Source organism: Lissotriton helveticus, chromosome 6 (assembly GCF_964261635.1).
Source record: "Lissotriton helveticus chromosome 6, aLisHel1.1, whole genome shotgun sequence".
Lineage (NCBI taxonomy): Eukaryota > Metazoa > Chordata > Amphibia > Caudata > Salamandridae > Lissotriton > Lissotriton helveticus.
This window is the reverse complement of record NC_136067.1, coordinates 117137885-117156753: the sequence shown is the minus strand read 5'-3', so window position 1 is coordinate 117156753 and position 18869 is coordinate 117137885. Positions and strand designations below refer to the sequence as shown.

Here is an 18869-nt window from a genome sequence, read left to right as displayed (position 1 = left end):
TTTTGAGAAAGGTCGCACACTATCTCTCTCCAGAAGCAGGTTACAGTGGCTCTCGTCTCTTCGAGACTGGACTACTGTAATGCGCTCTACTCAGGCATCAATAAAAAGCTGATTCAGCGCCTACAGATGGTGCAAAACGCGCCAGCCAGGCTTGTTCTGGATGCCCCTAGACTCTCCTCAGCCTCTCTAGCCAGGAAGAATCTGCACTGGCTACCTATCCAGTCCAGGATTAATTTTACGATCCTATGCCTCACCCATGGGGCCTTGCATGGAACAAGTGCAGAAGGTATTAGGTCCCTTCAATCCCCTTACTCTCGCAGCAGAGCTCTTCGCTCTTCTAATAAAAACCTTTTGTCTGTCCCCCGAGTTGTCAAAGCCAGGTGGGGAGGGAGGGCCTTCTCCTCTCTTGCCCCGAGACTGTGGAACTCGCTTCCCCCTGAACTAAAAGGGCAATCACCCATCGTGCTCTTTCGTAAAGCACTAAAAACATGGCTCTTTGTAGAGGCCCATCTGTAGTCCCACATCGCTTCACATTACAAGCTGTACCATCTTTTAGGCGCCTTGATGCCCTTGGGCTAAGTCGTGCATTACAAGCATCCATCCATCCATCCATCCATCCATCCATCGGATAGCGGGATCTCGACTTCACAAGAGGATAGCGGGATCTCGACTTCACAAGAGGATAGCGGGATCTCGACTTCACAAGAGGATAGCGGGATCTCGACTTCACAAGAGGATAGGGGGATCTCGCCTTCACAAGATGATAGGGTAGGAGTGAGTCACGTCAGAGGAGAAAGTGAATTTGAGGCCCTCTTATCAGCAGGTGAGTTGGAGGGACTCACACCGTCTATTCTGACTCACCCGTAGAGCAAAGAAGAAATCTCTAGTAGGTGAAGGAAAGTAGATAGCAGGTCACAAGGATCCATCAAAACGGAGCATGGTGTACATCCCGGAGGGCATACAAAATATGCTAAAAGAGGGTCACTTACCCACGTGTTGCTTAACAGAGACTCCTTCCAGTAGAGATTATAGAAACGGGGGACAGAAGATCCTCCTCTCCAAAACTAAAGGTTACCCTATATGTGAACATCTGAATACATACAAGGGTCCAAAATGAGCCACTGATAGATGAGAGAAGCATCTTAGAAAGTGACATCTGGCAACTAGGCACAGGCACAGTAAACTGTTGCCAGAAAAGATAACTGAATCGGACATGCTCTGCTGAGGGTGGTGCACCGCACAGGGCAAGCAGCACATCAATGAAGAATAAATATGCATGCATGCAGACAAGGGAGGTGGCCAATGGCGCACAGACCGCGTGCCATGTGGTCCTGCAAGAGAACATAATGAAGACCAGTGTGCTAAAACAGAAAACAGGCTGCACACCAATTCTTGCTCCACCCAAAAATAGGCTGTTCTATTAGTTAGGCCCCTGCCAGAGCATCAAATACAGGCCAGCAAGGGTCACCGCTAGACTGCAGGATTGATACCCGAGCATACGCTGCAGACCTACAAAATCCACAAGACTGCAAGCTTTATATGAGTGACCAAACAAGTTGTAGCCAGAGCGCAGGGCTTCGGGCCCAGCACCACGCCACAGCGCAGGGCTTCGGGCCCAGCACCACGCCACGCCGCAGGGCTTCGGGCCCAGCACCACGCCACGCCGCAGGGCTTCGGGCCCAGCACCACGCCACGCCGCAGGGCTTCGGGCCCAGCACCACGCCACGCCGCAGGGCTTCGGGCCCAGCACCACGCCACGCCGCAGGGCTTCGGGCCCAGCACCACGCCACGCCGCAGGGCTTCGGGCCCAGCACCACGCCACGCCGCAGGGCTTCGGGCCCAGCACCACGCCACAGCGCAGGGCTTCGGGCCCAGCACCACGCCACAGCGCAGGGCTTCGGGCCCAGCACCACGCCACAGCGCAGGGCTTCGGGCCCAGCACCACGCCACAGCGCAGGGCTTCGGGCCAAGCACCCCGCAACAGCGCAGGCTTTGCAGCAGCAAAGGCTTCAGACTGATACCGGGCCTACCGGACAGATGCCAATGTGAACAACCTGCAATACTATAGTAATGAAAATACAGCACGACTAACCTTGTAGCACAATGACCGAGCTTATTATGGGAGTTAAGTACAAGATTTTAAAAGTAGGTACACACTATTACTTCTGTTTCCACCCAACTCGTCTTTGCGCCCCCAAAGACGCATCGCACCAAACTCTCACCTTTCCATAAATCTCTTCGACAATTGCAGTCTGCCGCACGTTTCCAACATGCACCGTCACCTGGAACCCTTTCCGGAAGGTTGTGGCATGGAAGAGAAGTACGATCTCTGCTTCGAAGACAGAACAGATTGTGGGATTCATCTCTGGACTCACCATCACCATTCCCTGCAGGAGGAGAAACAGACAGGAAATATCAGAACAACACAGACACAAAGCTTTACTTCCACAGGAGAAGCAGTTGCGTATCAGTGCAACATCGCGGAGACCAAACACTTTTCCTTCACAGGAGACATACAGTTAGACATTACCACAACTCGCACAGGTCTGAACACTGGGCTTTTGCAGGAGGAGCACAGTTAGATATCAAACACTGCCTTCACAAGAGGCGCATACAGTAAAAAAAAAAAACTCCAACAAATACAGAGAACGCTGCGCCTCTACAGGAGACCGCGTCACAATACTCACAGACCAAACTAAATTCCTTTACAGGAGATTCACATAGAAACACATCTACAGGGCACAGAAACCATTAAGTGCACCTTTACAGGAGACAGGCATATTAAACATTAGCAGACCACACATATATACATCAGCAGACCACACAATTACACATCAGCAGAACTTGAGCAGACCAAAAACTGACATTTATAGAAGACCCGATATGTTTCAAATCAGTAGCACACATGCAGAGACCAGACGCTGACATTTAAGGTGTGCATACAGATACTTATCAGCAGGACAAGCTCCGATGTCGCAGGGCGAAACGATTTGCCTTTTAGTGAAAGAGATGCAGTTGTAAAGTGGTACACAACACCGAGACTAACGAAAGAAATATTAGCCTTTACTGGAGATGTATGCAGTTACACAGTCGTACACAACACCCAGATACAGTGGCACAACACCCAGACTACTGAGAGGATCCTTTGCTAGAGACACACACAATTACAAATCTAGGGCCCAAAATAACGATGCACACAACTACACATTATAGATCACATGCCATCATTGGACAAGTACCCAGGTACATACTTGGATAAAATCCCACACCAGCATGTCTTCTTGGGAGAGAAAGCACATTGTAAGACCCAGTTCAGGTACAAAAACTGCACCTTTATGGATTCCGAACATAAGGCATTCTGAAACACGCTAGAAATGAAGGACAGGTGGCTCATCTCCGGTCACTGTCCGACTCCGGTCTCCTCAATCTCAAATCTTTCGAGCTGGGTAAATTCAGTAGATGCATGAACACTTCCAACGACTCCATTTCATTCTGCTGTGCAAATATCACAATCAGTTACTCTTGGACACCATAACCTTTGTTAACCCCATCTGAATTCATCCTCCAATTGGTCAATTTCTCAATCTAAAATCGCAGATTACTACCTGTCGCACCTTCCCTCCTCAAAAATAACTTACCATCTGCTAGGAAAGTAACCACACACCTACTCCATCCAGACATTCAGATCTCAAGTCTAATTTGTTAGTATTGCTTTTGAGCCCACGCAAGATTAAAAGGAGTGCTGGAAGAATCTGGCATACTCAGTCCCCTTCCGTTTGTACGGAAGACCAGATAGAATGGCCAGCTCCAGGGCTGCCACTATTATGGGCACGTAGAACTGTTTTGGTCTGTCACTTCATTTGGTTCTTAACTTTACACGTAAACCACCAGTAAATCTGGTACTTGCTTTTCTCTAGAGTTTGTTGAAAGAGCATATGCATTGGAAACAGACTGGCAAACTCATTCACTCAGTCCATTAAAGATCAGTCAGACTGAATATTTGGCGCTCGGTCTTATTGCCCGCAAAGGAGAAGATTAACAACCCTGACATACATGTGTCTCTGAAGGGCTACTCCGATGCGTCTACCACGTTTCATTAATAGGTCAGCTTCTCTGCAGGAGAACATCCACCATGGTAGGTGGAGAAAGTAATGGAAAGTGTACTCAGTCAGTCTGGAGAGGGCAATGTTGATACCGGCTGTTTCTACACAGGAGCCGGCTTCCTGCCGACGCCTTACCTTGTGGCTCCCACCTCACTGTTGCTCCGATTGTGAGAGGTACACTGCCAAACAGTTGGCCTAGGTAAACTCAATTAAAATTGCATGAGCGTGGGTAATCTAACTTTAATAAAGGTCCCCCAACATAGGATTAAGAATGAAGGACGTTGAAATTATAGTAGAGCTCTATATACCAAGTCGGCAGGGGAAAATGTAACGGGACCGACGAGGGTAGCGGTTAGGATATGGCATGACGCCACTAGCTCTTTGGGGTGGGGAGGCCACCTTATGCTGGCCACTCCACTGTTTGGCTCGGACAGACTGGGCAAGCTTTGGAACACGAAAGGTTTCGATAAGTGGGACTTGATAGGGATTGCTACTATTGGAGATATTTGGGTCAAAGGTAGGATTAAGACGTTTGTGGAATTACTAACCGAATTTGAGTTGAATGGAGCGGAATATTTCCGCTATGCGCAAGTTCAACATGCGCTACTAGCGGCGGTACCGGCAGAGGAGGAGATACACGAAGCCTCGCCATTGGAGGACAGAATATTGGATGGGCATTTGCCGGATAGAACTATTTCCCTGATTTATAGGAAATTGATTAACCATAGGGCAGACCACCTTGTAGAGAGAGTTGAGGGATAAATGGACGAGGGACGGTATTGAACTAGATGATGAAGACTGGCAATCGGCCGTGTCCTCCCCGAAGGAGGTTGCGATTCCGGCGCGATGGAGGCTAGTTCAGTTGAAAATATTACATAGGGTTTATATTACAGGTCCACGCTTGGTCTGGATGGGACTATGTGAAGAAGGGTTGTGCAGGCGAGGATGTGGACAGGTGGGCACGTTCCTCCATATCCTCTGGGAATGTCACTATATGGTGGATTATTGGAGATCGATACATGATGTTATGCGAGAGGTATTGGGGGTGACGGTGCTACCAGAGTCTAGGAGATGTCTCCTTAATATCTGGGAACCTAAGGATCTAAACACAGCACAGACCAGGTGGACCACTCTAGGAGCAATGATAGCGAAACGAAATATAGCGCAGCAGTGGGGATCCAAGAGACCGCCCACGCTTGAGGAATGGAAAGAGCATGGACTGGTGTATGTTCCAGGAGAAGACAGTCTATCTGGCCAGAGGCCGACCTCGTAAATGGGTATCTGTTTGGGGATTGTGGAATCGATACAGGGGGGAGATCTGCATACCGCCGGTTGACTCTAGCCTGGATATACCAGCATCCCCGTGACCCTTGTATGTAAAAGTATTTCGCCCCCCTTTTCTTTTCCCAAACCCCCCCACCTCCAAGTATAATCGTTATGTTGAAATGCTATGTGGGAATGTTTAACCTCTGTTCTATGCACTCATTTGTATGCGTTAATAAAAAGAAATATATAAAAAAAAGAAAAGAAGAATGAAGGACGTTGGTCATTGTACCATTCATACATGAATGTGTTGACACGCTCCGCATCATTAGGCTCACAAGGGGTCACCTGCATTAGTCAGAACAAATGGGCTAAGACAACTATAAATCAATGCTAGTCTTAATTGAGAATTCGTGCAAAAAACGAATATATTGTTATGCTGGCTGTATCTTTGAGTCAGTGATTAGACATTTTCTTTGTGGATAATCAAATTATGTTTTACGGTTTTTGCTATCTGCTAAGGGTAATTAGGTTCCCTGGAGCTTTGTGTTGGACACTCAGCTACCAGGTCCCTAGCATCGTCGATGCCTTAGCAGACTTTTCAACAGCTTGTCAACACATTATAGCATGAAGAGTTCAGTCTTTCACTGTTCGAAGAAATGCTTTCCTCGTACAAAAGTAGCAGCTCCAAAATTCTAGACTGCGTCACCACCCACGTTGCTTTCCAAGTAGATCAGTATCTTAATATCACACAGGATCATCTGGAATTTTACCTTAAGGTGGTAAAGGGAAGCATACATAAATTGAAAATAAACAGAGCGTGAGTACCCCTTCGAGACTCCACATTGCACTTTATGGGGGAGAAGATTAAGGCACAGGAGAACCAAGTTGTGGACTCGCGATGTGAAAAAACAATTAGACCCATTTAAGGGCAAATACAGATGCCAACTGAAGAGATGTGAGTGTTTTTCAAAATATATCGTACAAAAACGCTTTCCACTTCAATTTGTAAAGAGATTTGCACAGAGAAAATATGCTTATAGAAATGAAATGCAAGGCAGCAGACAGTACAAGGATTCTAGTTAAAGAAATTATGGCATATCCCCTCTCCCTACCTCTATCACAAACTAAGATACTTAAGAGCTTGGGGCTTCAGGGAAGTGTTGGTGGACAGAAAAGGAGCAAGCAATGTCGTACCATATTGTGTGAATTGTAGCTGCAGTCACAGCTGTCCGCACACGTTCAGGATAAAGAAGCTTAGCATGAAAACCAAACATATCACAACAAGGACGAAAGTCTCCTGTACACTGCGGTCTTATCCCGCACATTTTCATACTCCAGGGTGGCACCTTATGGCATGGTTTAGTGGCCAACTCTTCAGGTATAGATGTTTAAATGCTATGGAGATGAATCACCAGAACACAGCGGTTCATGAACAGGCAGAAGGATGCTTTAGTTTAGAGGGACACTATCTCGTTCTAATACTTCTATTATCCATTCGGTTTGGGAAATGCCAAGGTCTTGGGTGAAAGATGGACGAGAGAACTAGGGGGTACAGCAACACTAGGGGTTACCGCAGATGTTGGTATAGGAGGAGCTACAAATGGTACTGGAACAAAACAGCCTGAGAAGCCAAAGGAGAAAAGCGATCAAGGTAAGGGAACAGTTGTCCCACAGGGCAACTGGGAATGGAAATCTTATAAAATTATGCACGATTGTTTGCAGCTTTATCCTTTATCAGAAGGTAATTCTGGCAATTATTGATAGGCACAACTTTCATCTTCATAATGATCCTCGTCCGCATGAAGGAAATTGGTATCCAATAGGATCTTAACACTGCTTTTATCTATCTTCGTTTGTGTGGTGATACACTTCTCTGAGGCTTTGTAGGGAAACTTCAGCGTACTCCTTAGCTTGGGAAACCTGAAACAAAGGTATAGTTGAGGTCTAATAGGTATGTCAGTCAGCAGAAAAGATATGGTCATCAATGAGGTAAATGCAGCAATTGTGTTGTGGGTGACTATTTTCTGGGAAAGAGCTTCAGTTGTTGAGGTGTTATGGACAAAGGCGTTCATATTGACGCAGTCACTAACTATGACGAAGCGGATTGTTGTTGTCAATATAGGACTAGCTTCCCATGGTACTCAATGACTGAGTCCTTGATGACTCATTCATTGAAGAATGAAACCTTGTCCTGAAGTTTAGTGGGAGCTAAAGAACAATGCTTCCTAGTAGAAAAGGCCAGCCAGGCCGGCAATGAGTACGAAGCTTTTGTGACAGTTGAAATAGTTTTTTGCTTTGAAGAATTACTCCATTGTTGTGAAAGAAACTTCTAATAAAAAGCACTAAACCCATAAAAGCAGTGCCGGTCAAGTAGCTACCTTTCATCGCTTGAACTTTCAGCTTCTTTTAGACTGCGAGTCAGAGGAGCACCCGGGAGTGCTAGATCACAAGCAAAATCAGACTCTTTCAGAGCAAACACAGGATGCATCTTTGCCCTCCAAGGCTTTACTTCAGAAGAACAGACATTTCAGAGTCTTACGGGGTTAGGTAAAAAGCAATACATATATTCCACAACTGGGTTAATCACAAATAATTTTTTGTAAGGCCTCTAGAGGGACAATTTAGCTTCAACAAGACATTCAGCGAAGTTAGGGAAAAGTAAGAAAAGGGGGCAGTGGCACAGAAATACAGAAGCTTTCTACTGGATCACAAACGTACTGAGAGGGGGAATCTGGAAAGCCCCAGAGAGAAGAAATAAAGTCACCATACTTTTAAATCTTGCACAAAATAGAGGGCACCCATCAAGGATTTCTTTCATATGTCATACAGTAGTAAATCTGAAGAAACTAGAGCTTCTAAGCCTCCGTGACGAAACAATGACATAAACAAGGAGGCAAATGTGCTACAAAAACAATTGTGTTAAATGTATGCACATTACTGCTGCTGAGTTTATCACTTTACTAGAGCTACCCAACCAGTCAAAGGAAATGATTAAAAGCATACAAAACTATACAAGATTAGGTGCTGGAGAATACCTGTATTCGATGAATTTTTTTCCAAAACAATCTTCGTAGTTACGAAGTCTTTAGACAAATCAAATGTGATCACTTATCCTTGAACACACATACAAACCCTTTACAATAACACTTAGGATGGTAGCATTTGAAAGATAACTACCTTACGCAGCAGGGATCGATCAAATGGCCCCAAGGCCAGAGTAGCAGCTTGCCCTGCTCGAAGAACACGGCACGCTGAGCGATTCCTCTGCATACTGCAAACCTTCAAGTCCAGGAACTTTCCATTGTCTGTAGGGCCCACTACCAGGCGCTCTCCCTCTCTGCAGATGCCACTATAGCGAAATGAGAAACACATTTTAAACCCATTTCAAAGCCAGATTGACACAGCAATAATCTAGGAGGACAGTGACATATCTGCACAACACCCCAGTACAACACGAAACAGATAAGACCTAAAAAAAACAAGCATTTGCAATGCAATAGGTCTCGCATTAGGAAAGTTTGAGCTATTGGTATTGTAAATTATATGTTTTATTTGTTTTGTTTTTGAAAATAGAGAAATTAATAGCTTTGTCATTTACAATGCCAATAGTTATAACTTTCGCAAATGTGACACCTATAGCATTTGTAATGCAATATGTGTTGTATTTACGTGACTTGCATGTATTGATATTACAAATAACAATGGCTTAATTTTTTTTCAATAATTCTTAAATAAAAGTTATTGTAATTTATAATGGCAATAGCTTAAAGTTTTGTAAATAACTTTTGTGAAGATTAAGTTCAGTGTATTTTATTGTGACGAAAATCCAAGAACAGAAGTGAAATATTAACACCTTTTTGTTAAATTTGTAATAAAGCTTGAAACATTGAGAGAACATATTTGAACCAGGTGTTGTTGAATGGTTGCACAGATTGATGCTGTGGTGGCGCAGAGTGATGTGATGGTGAATGAGTGATGCTCTGGCGTTCAGTGATGCTGTGGTAGCGCATAGTGATGTTGTGGTGCCCCTGAGTGATGCTGTGGTGGTGCTAAGTGATGCTGTATGCTATGCTATGTTTTGTTATGCTATGCTATGTTTTGCTATCCTATGCTTTGTTGTGTTTTATTATGCTATGCTATGTTTTGTTTTATTATGCTATGCTATGTTTTGTTTTAATATGCTATGCTTTGTTTTGCTATGCTATGTTTTGTTATGCTATGCTATGTTTTGTTGTGATTGGTATGCTATGTTTTGCTATGCTATTATATGTTTAGTTTTGCTATCCTATGCTTTGTTTTATTATGCTATGCTATGCTATGTTGTGTTTTGCAATGCTATGTTTTGTTATACTATGTTTTGTTGTGTTTTATTATGCTATGCTTTGTTTTGTTATGCTTTGTTTTGTTATGCTATGCTATGCTATGTTATGCTATGAGGGTGTGAGAGGGGGTGAGGGGCTGTGATGGTGGGGGGTGTGAGAGTGTGGGGGTGTGAGAGTGTGGGGGTGTGAGAGTGTGAGAGTGTGGGGGTGTGAGAGTGTGGGGGTGTGAGAGTGTGGGGGTGTGAGAGTGTGGGGGTGTGAGGGGTTTGTCAGGGGGAGGATGAGGGTGTGTGAGAGTGAGGGTGTGTGTGAGAGTGAGGGTGTGTGTGAGAGTGAGGGTGTGTGTGAGAGTGAGGGTGTGTGTGAGAGTGAGGGTGTGTGTGAGAGTGAGGGGGTGTGTGAGAGTGAGGGGGTGTGTGAGAGTGAGGGGGTGTGTGAGAGTGAGGGGGTGTGTGAGAGTGAGGGGGTGTGTGAGAGTGAGGGGGTGTGTGAGAGTGAGGGGGTGTGTGAGAGTGAGGGGGTGTGTGAGAGAGGGGGTGTGTGAGAGAGGGGGTGTGTGAGAGTGAGGGGGTGTGAGAGTGAGGGGGTGTGAGAGTGAGGGGGTGTGTGAGGGTGAGGGTGTGAGGGTGAGGGTGTGAGAGTGAGGGTGAGAGTGAGGGTGAGGGTGTGAGAGTGGGGGTGAGGGTGTGTGGGGGTGAGGGTAAGTGGGTGTGGGGGGGTGAGGGTGTGTGGGGGTGAGTGGGGTGAGGGTGTGCTGGTGTTAGGTTGAGAGGGTGTGAGGGTGATGGTGAGGTTGATGGGGTGTGAGAGGAGATGTGAGGGTGAGGAGGTGTGTGAGGGGATGTGAGGGTGAGGGGGTGTGAGGGTGAAGGGGTGTGAGGGTGAGGGGGTGTGAGGGTGAGGGGGTGTGAGGGTGATGGGGTGTGAGGGTGATGGGGTGTGAGGGTGATGGGGTGTGAGGGTGATGGGGTGTGAGGGTGATGGGGTGTGAGGGTGATGGGGTGTGAGGGTGATGGGGTGTGAGGGTGATGGGGTGTGAGGGTGATGGGGTGTGAGGGTGATGGGGTGTGAGGGTGATGGGGTGTGAGGGTGATGGGGTTTAAGGGTGATGGGGTTTAAGGGTTGGAGCGGTGAGGGTGTGAGGGTGAAAGGGGGGTGAGGGTGTGTGGGGGTGTGAGAGTGTGGGGGTGTGAGGGGGTGGGAGAGTGGGGGTGTGAGGGGTGTGTAAGGGGGGAGGATGAGAGGGTTGTGAGGGTGAGTGGGGTGAGGGTGAGGGTGTGCGGGTGGTAGGGTGTGTGGGTGTTAGGGTGAGAGGGTGTGTGAGGGTGATGGGGTGTGAGAGGGGTGTGAGGGTGAGGAGGTGTGTGAGGGTGAGGAGGTGCGAGGGACCGAAGTAAAGGGTGGCAGGGCAGACATCCTAAGACAGAGAGAAGAGACTGCGTCGTGACTGCGTTGGTCAGTTTCAGAATCAGGAGGGGCAGAGTCCGCACAGTCTGCGAGGGATCAACGTGTCTAGAGGCAAAGCATAGTGGATGTAGCATTGCAGCTAGCAAGTCGAGTGTTTTCAAGCTGAGTGTCCCTAGAGAGATGGCAACACAGCAACAGCATTTGAGGGGTACTGTAAACAAGCACAGTAGGCTTTCACTTTCGTCCAGAAAAAAAACCGAGAAAGGTGCAGAGAACTCCGAACAAAACACTGCTTCCCCACGAAATGGATGCAAAAAAAACCCATGCTCTCGGCATTGCTGTGGCGGGGGAGCGGGAGCGCATTTCTTTGAAGTCTGATGCCAAGGCTCAGACAAATGGTGGTGTGCGATGTGCACGCAGGCGCGGGGGGGAGGGGGGGCGAGCGGCAGCCTTTGAAGTCGGATGCAGAGGCACAGACAAATGGTGGTGTGTGATGTGGCTGGCTCTGTGCACGCGCATAGCTCACATGAACTGTACGCGATCCGCAGGCTAGGTAGACTTATCTTTTCCGCTTACTATAATCTCGCCTATTTATCCCTGCGGGATATAATAGGCGAGACCTAAAAAAAGGTACTGACCAACGACACATATGCTTGCATGGATTCTTTACAAAATTCTTATGCTTTCAACTTTTTGGGGTATCATCTCTTAGATAATTCAAGGAACGGTCCAGTCTCTGAGCAATTTCTAATCTGTTGCAGAGACAATAAACTTTGAACCAGCTCAGCAAAGTTTTCCAGTGTGGTAGGAATATGAGAGTCACGATTTCATACGTCAATATACCCGAGAAGGAGAACAACAGTCTACTTATAGCCAGCGGCGGCTGATGTCCTTTGAAAGTGAAACCTATTCATAATGAACAGTTTCTACTTTATAAATAGAAATAGCCCGAACACCTCTACAATACAAAATGCATTTTGAAGCACAGCATAGCTGCAAAATGGCATTCGTAATTTACCGTCCGTACTGTAATAAATACACTTTATCTTCTTACTTTGACACCTTTATTGCAGTACACCAAGACTGCAGTACACCAGAGTTTAAATTTGCCCGACAATTCTGCCAAGTAAAATCCGTCTTTGTCTCACTCACCATCCGCCATCACTCCTCGTGACCTCTGAAGCCTCAATAGAGTAAAGGTTGCGATGGCTGGCTTTTTTAATGTTAATTGGACTGACGCAATGCTCTACGCTGTTTGCGCTACGTAAGCACATACACAGAGCCTGAAGCTTCCCAGTCAATGTAAGCACTGCTCTCATGCGGTCTATAGTACTAAACAGCAGTTCCACAATCGGTTAGGTCAGGTAGGAACAACGCTCCATCGGAGACCGACGGAGCTGTGTCTTTGCTATTGAAGCTCCCTCATTACATTGGGTCTCGAAGCCTGAACTGCGCATGTTAGGCTGGCCATGGTGAAAATACCGGCCAAACTGACGTGTAGTCCAGTTTCCATAACCTCTGATGGTCCTAGTTGCCCAATGGCAAGAGCAATGTTGCCACACCTCAAGCAGAAAAAATGAGTGACAGAAAAGGTTAGTGTTTTTCCAGAAGGGAATGTAGTTTAGTAACGAGTCTCTAGGGCAGTGGTGGCTCCGATTAGAAGGTCAAAGCCCCAACACTCCTATAGAGGAACCACCCCTGTTATAGAATTGGATTATTTCCCATGCAAATGGTTGCATTTAAAAGAAGAAAAAAAAGGTATCTCCAGGGAGGAGAGATGCCGGCGAGAAAGTCCAGAGAGAGAATCCAAAGAGAACAAGTCACTCTGTATGTGCTTCAGAATCCAGACAATTGATCATAAAAAGCAACTAAGCAGGACAAAAAACAAACATGGATCTAAACAGACTTCAGGGAACAGGGCTATTTGCTTTTTGGAAATAATTGGTTTTGAAGGGGAGCGTATTTCACTCTAGTTATAACTACACCACCCAGATTGACAATGGTATTATTATTATTATTGGAGCTTGTAGAGCGTGTGGCTACCTCCGACGGAAGTGTCCCGGCGCTAACAGCACATACAGCCTGTAAAGAATGAGCCGGACTAGACAGTGAGCTATAGGGCAGGCCGAACAGCCATGTTTTTAAAGCTTTCCTGAACATGGTTGTCAAATTAGTCTTCCTCAGATGGTCAGGCATAGAGTTCCATAATGTAGCAGTTTTCACCGAGAAAGCACGGCCACCGATCCTGGCCTTTGCAAAACAGAGAATCACCAGTAACTTCTGGTCGTCTGATCGAAGACTCTAGCCTGGCTGTAATTCTGAAGTCTCCGCTTCAGATATTGGGGTCCAGTACCTCGGACTGCTCTATACGCAAAGGTCAGTGCCTTAAACTAGATTCTTCTTTTTACCGGAAGCCAGTGTAAGCTGCGCAAGTGACATGCGAGCAGAGACTAAAATATGTGGTCCTTAAAAATGGAACACATTACAGCATTAATGGTGGACTAGAAAACTACCTATCCAGAACAGTTTTCCACCATGTATATCTTTATTAAATGCATAGATTTTAAATCTCTCTGCCTGCTTGAAGGATCGTGGAACACATCTTTGCAAATGGAACACAGTGAATACTTCCAGAAACAGAATGCACATCTAAAAGACACCATATTTCCCTTTAGCTTTTGAACCCCCCCCCAAAAAAAAAAAATACTAAATATCCATGATCCACTGGAAAATTAAAAGCAGCTTCAAAAGTAAGACGACTATCAAGGACAAGTAAACCCATGTACGATTTCTACTATACAAGAACAAAATGAAATGAGAATCGTTCTTCAAGGTGTTCAGTCCTTCAGAGAAAATACGATAATATTCATATAGGGCAGCAGAGAAACACCGTAAGCAGCGTCGACTCCTCTGTTAACGTTGGCAACCTAGTGAAGGCAAGAGCATCCAAAAACTCTACCTTCATTCAGTCAGCTCCTCAGGGGAGGATGGAATTTTGTTACAAATAATTTTACTGAGATACCCATGATAGAGAAAAGCTTTTAGTTACTGGTAACCTTCCCTCGTCCATCATGAAATCATCATTACACAACAGATCATCAACCCTAAAAATGCAGTGGGAGAGCCACGAGGAAGAGAAGCTTGAGAAACAGAACAAGACAGTAAGAATTAAATGGACACATTTTTTCAGAGGCCTGATCTACTTTTGAGGCCAAACCCAAACAAGATCACAGAAATAAGCTTTGGCAAGGGACCCAATCTTCTTTTCAGCAAGTTACAAAGGCAACCCTTGCGGACTATTCACATCATTTAAATGGTTTGTTTCTCCAGAGAAAAATGGAATCAGGTGAGTGCATCGGTATTAATTATTTGGGAGCAGCTAGGCTGACTGCTAAAATCCTTTTCCCACATCCAATATGTGAAACTAACCTTGTTCCGAAGAGAATTAAAAAGGAAAGTACAAATAGAAGGGAATCTCGAATCCCATGGATGGAATTCTTGATGTTACCAATTATACTAAAAGGTGCAATGTGATGTTTTAGTGACGTCTTCTTGGGTAAAAAAAAGATAAGATCTTTGTACGGATCGGACTGTAAAGACCATGGGTGTAAAACAATGCTTAATTCCACAGGAAACCCTCATATTTCTTTAGTCCATTCTTCACCTTTAATTAAAAATAAATACATAAAGCAAAAAGGAAATGAATGGTCCTTTAACATGCTCAACATGCTTACAGCAGCTTAATTTACCTTTTTGGGAAAAGGTCTGCAAGACAAAAACGGTAAGCCACACAAAAGAAAAGGTTATCGAGTCCTTTCCAAAACATTTCAGTGGTCTGCATGCAGAAACTGATGCACAAACAAGATTAAATTATAAACCAGCAGCTTGGGTTTGTGGATGGGCATCTTTCACAAACTTGTGTCACCACCAATACCACCGAGAGAGGTTTAAGGAACATTACTGGCATTTGTGCTGTGAAGTAATTTCATCTTCTAAAATAGAACTAGGGAACGCTTGACCAGATGACGAAAAAGGTTTTTGGATCTGCTACTTAAGCAAAAAGATCTAAAGAATTGAAGTTCTCAGCTAGACTTGGCCACAAAGAGGACTGATTCATAGCTCCCACTACTGGAACCTTTCTTTGAGCATTCCAAAGCTCACTTCTAGCACACAATTTGTAGACACAGAACCATAGAAAATCTGTTGAAATGCACAGGAGTCTTTAGAAGACCTCATTAGAAACTTCAGATTAACCGCCTCCTTAGTACACTCCTGTAAACAAAATTTAAAAAAACCCTACTGATTGTTGAAGTGCCGCCAGATTTAGATATAAACAGTGGGAATCCAAACCCAAAACTCCAGGTATTTTCTCTTGTTATGGGTATTTTTAATGACCATCCAAAGCGCCATGAGCCTGCTGTACAGGAGGGCAGGGGGCACCTGTAGTCAAACAATCATCAAGGTCACTCCCTCGCCTGGATACTACCTCACCGCGGCTCTGTGGAACCCATGGGGCATTTGATGGGCATTAAAAATACCCATAACGATACTGTAGGGTACAGTATCTAAAAGTGCATGTTAATTGAGATACGCACAAACTTTTGTATACATATAGTTATTTACCAGCAACATTTAGAGTGTTGAAGGGATCCGTCTAGGTCCTGATGAGAAGCCAGGGGAGGGCTTCGAAACATGTCAACAAAAGAAGTACTGAAGTACTGCCCATTTAAGCATAATACCTCCTCTTATTCCCCATTTTTTAATAATACAAGCTTATAGCTTAAGTGGAGAGGTGTGGCTCACTGGTTAGAGGCGGCAGACCTGTAAGCAGAGAATGGCCCAGGACCAGGGTTCAATTCCCGACGCGGCAGGGTCTTGGACCAGGGTCAACGGACTCGATAATTCTCGCCTCAGTGCCTACTCTAACTAGGGAACACACTCGGTAACTCTGGGCATTAAGCTTGCCTCATCTCTACAACGGCCCCCCACAGACGCCGGAGATGCCTGGTTTCACCCTGGAGATACCCAGAAAGGGACCATCTCACAGGGAAAACCAGGACGGGTTCCCCAGCGGTCTACAGCGCCAGGACACTCGGGTAGAGTAACAGTGCGCTTTACAAGTATCCCACATTATAGGAGCATTAAAGTTTACTCTTCGGCATTCAAAAATCAAAGAGGGGGAGAATGGAACACTTGTCCTGTATAACCAGGGTCTTTGTTCGTGTGGGAACGGTCATAAAAAACCTCATACAAGTACACAGGCCTTCGGTGGTATATCTTGATTCTGTGCCTGAGTGTACTGTTACAGCATCATCATTGGGTCTTTTTCTTTGTAAATATGCTGTCCTCCACCTGGAGGAAGACCTACTGGTTTGTCAGTAGTTGTCAGGAATGAAAAAAGGGAGGGTGTGCTTGTGATCTTGTGTAGTGAATTAAAATTCTCTACACCACTTTTTTTCCACAGGTATTTATTAGAGAAGTAGTGATGTGGGAAATTAAAATCGTTAGTGGTGCGTCTATAGATCCAGTTACAAATCTACCGCACTGTTATGGGTCACGGGTCAACATGTTTCAGCCTCGTGGAAACTCTAGCGCATGGGTACTCACAAATTTTCTCTCAGGGGCCAAATTTACAGCGTGGTTTGTATCCGAGGGCCGCACTGCTGGGGGCGGGGTCAGTGGAGGAGGGGGCGGGGCTAGAGCAACAGAAAAAACTGGTACCATGAGGTTGATCACTGGTCCCTGCAGCGGACACCTTCATCCACTGAGCCACGAGACCCGGCATACACACATCTCTCTCTCTCTCTCTTTTTTTTCAGTCTCTCTCCCTCCCTCTCTCTCCCTCTGTCTCTCTGTCTCCCTCGGTCTCACTCACTCTGTGTCCCTCTCTCTCGGTTACCCTCTCCCTGTTACCCTGCCTCTCCCTGTTACCCTGCCCTCCCTGTTACCCTGCCCCTCCCTGTTACCCTGCCCCTCCCTGTTACCCTGCCCCTCCCTGTTACCCTGCCCCTCCCTGTTACCCTGCCCCTCCCGGTTACCCTCCACCTCTCGGTTACCCTCTCCCTTTCAGATTCCCTCTCCCTCTCTGTTTCCCTCTCCCTCTCGGTTTCCCTCTCCCTCACTATTTCCCTCTCCCTCCCTCTTTACTTCCCTCTCCCTCCTTCCCTCTGTCTCCCTCTCTCCCCTTCCCCCTCCCTCCCTCACTCACTCACTCTGAGGTCTCCCTCCCTCCTCTGTCTCCCTCCCTCTACCTCGCTCCTCTGTCTCCCTCCCTCCCTCTGCCTCGGTCTGCCTCCCTCGCTCTCCCTCCCTCCCTCACTCACTCTCCCTTGCTCTCCCCTCGCTCTCCCTCTGTCTCGGTCTCCCTCCGTCTGCCTCGGTCTCCCTCCCTCGCTCTCCCGCCATCTACCTATGTCTCCCTCCCTCGCTCGCTCTCCCTCTGTCTCTGTCTCACTCCCTCGGCCTGTCTCACTCCCTCGGCCTGTCTCACTCCCTCCCTCTCCCTCCCTTGCGCTCTCCCTTTGTCTCCCTCCCTCTCCCTCTGTCTACCTTGGTCTCTCTCCCCCTCTACCTCCTCCCTCTCCCTCGGTCACCCTCTTCATCTCACCCTGCCTATGTGTGCCCTAACTGAGACAGCTTCCGGGCACACACACACACAGCCGCACCCGAGCACTTCACAGGTCTTAACAGACCATTCACATGTTAATGAGGCTTTGTTCACCTCTTAGGCCCCTGCAGCTCCACTCTGACTATGGCGGGAATTGCCCGCCTCCACAGAGCAGCAGAGTCTCTTGAGTTGCGCTGCCACGGGGAGATATATATATATATATATCTCCACACATGTCTCCACTGGAAAGAAAGAGGCCACACCAGGGATACACTTGGAGCGAGCTTTAATGAGGAGCACAGTGAAGTCAGCGCCAGGGTTAGTAATGGGAAAGCAGCCCAAATGTCTGATTTTAAATATCTGCTGCATCCCGGTAGGTAGACATCTGCTCCGCCCCTCTATGTCACTAGCGCAAACGCCTCCTGTGTGCTGCCTGGTGCATGGCAACTACAGTTCCCAGAATGCCACATTCCGTGTCGTGAGGCGTTGCGGTGGCGGAGCTGTCTTGGTGAATCCAACCCCCAAGTTTCTTGGTGCGCCAAATCAAGCGCTCTCCTCCAGTCCCTGACTGCAGCAACCCCCAAGTCTCCGGAAAGAAATCGGCGGGGGCTAAGCAGGGAATCCGCTAAGCCCAACGTGCAGCCAATGACTACTACACCGCCCCATAGTTCTCCGAACCTGAAGGTGGGCCAAGGATATCCAGGTGAGTGGGAACAAAGAAATCCGCCGAAGCAGGTGCCAGTAATCCCAGGCCAACTTGATGCTGCAGGGGCCTCTCGCGTGGTACTGGAGAACCACACATCAATGTCCACACATCTCCACTGGGAAGAAAGAGGCCACACCAGGGATACACTTGGAGCGAGCTTTAATGAGGAGCACAGTGAAACATAGCAAATGCATTTCGGCTATTATTGCCTTCTTCAGCGCCAGGGTTAGTAATGGGAAAGCAGTGTTTTAATATATATATATATATATTAAAACACGGGTACGATGTTTGGACGGTCCGTGGGCCGCCAGGGAAGGCTTGCCGGGCCATACTAGGAGTACCCGTGCTCTAGAGGCTTTCGTCGGGACCGAGGTGTATCAATCAGAGCACATTATGGCTCCTAACAGAGAGGTATACTTGCCACCCTTGCAATATAAGGTCAGATTTGTAGTATCTAT

General features: G+C 46.8%; 1 protein-coding gene across 1 annotated transcript in view; it reads right to left on the bottom strand.

The window, feature by feature from the left end:
* Positions 1-18869, bottom strand: part of GTPBP2 (GTP binding protein 2) — a 198058-nt gene that overhangs the window by 28359 nt on the left and 150830 nt on the right. Inside the window, exons 10-11 of the mRNA XM_078647471.1 lie at positions 8547-8718; positions 2223-2387 (exon numbers count right to left, since the gene is read on the bottom strand). Of these exons, the coding sequence (XP_078503597.1) occupies positions 2223-2387; positions 8547-8718 (337 nt within the window). The remainder of the gene's footprint in view (positions 1-2222; positions 2388-8546; positions 8719-18869) is intronic.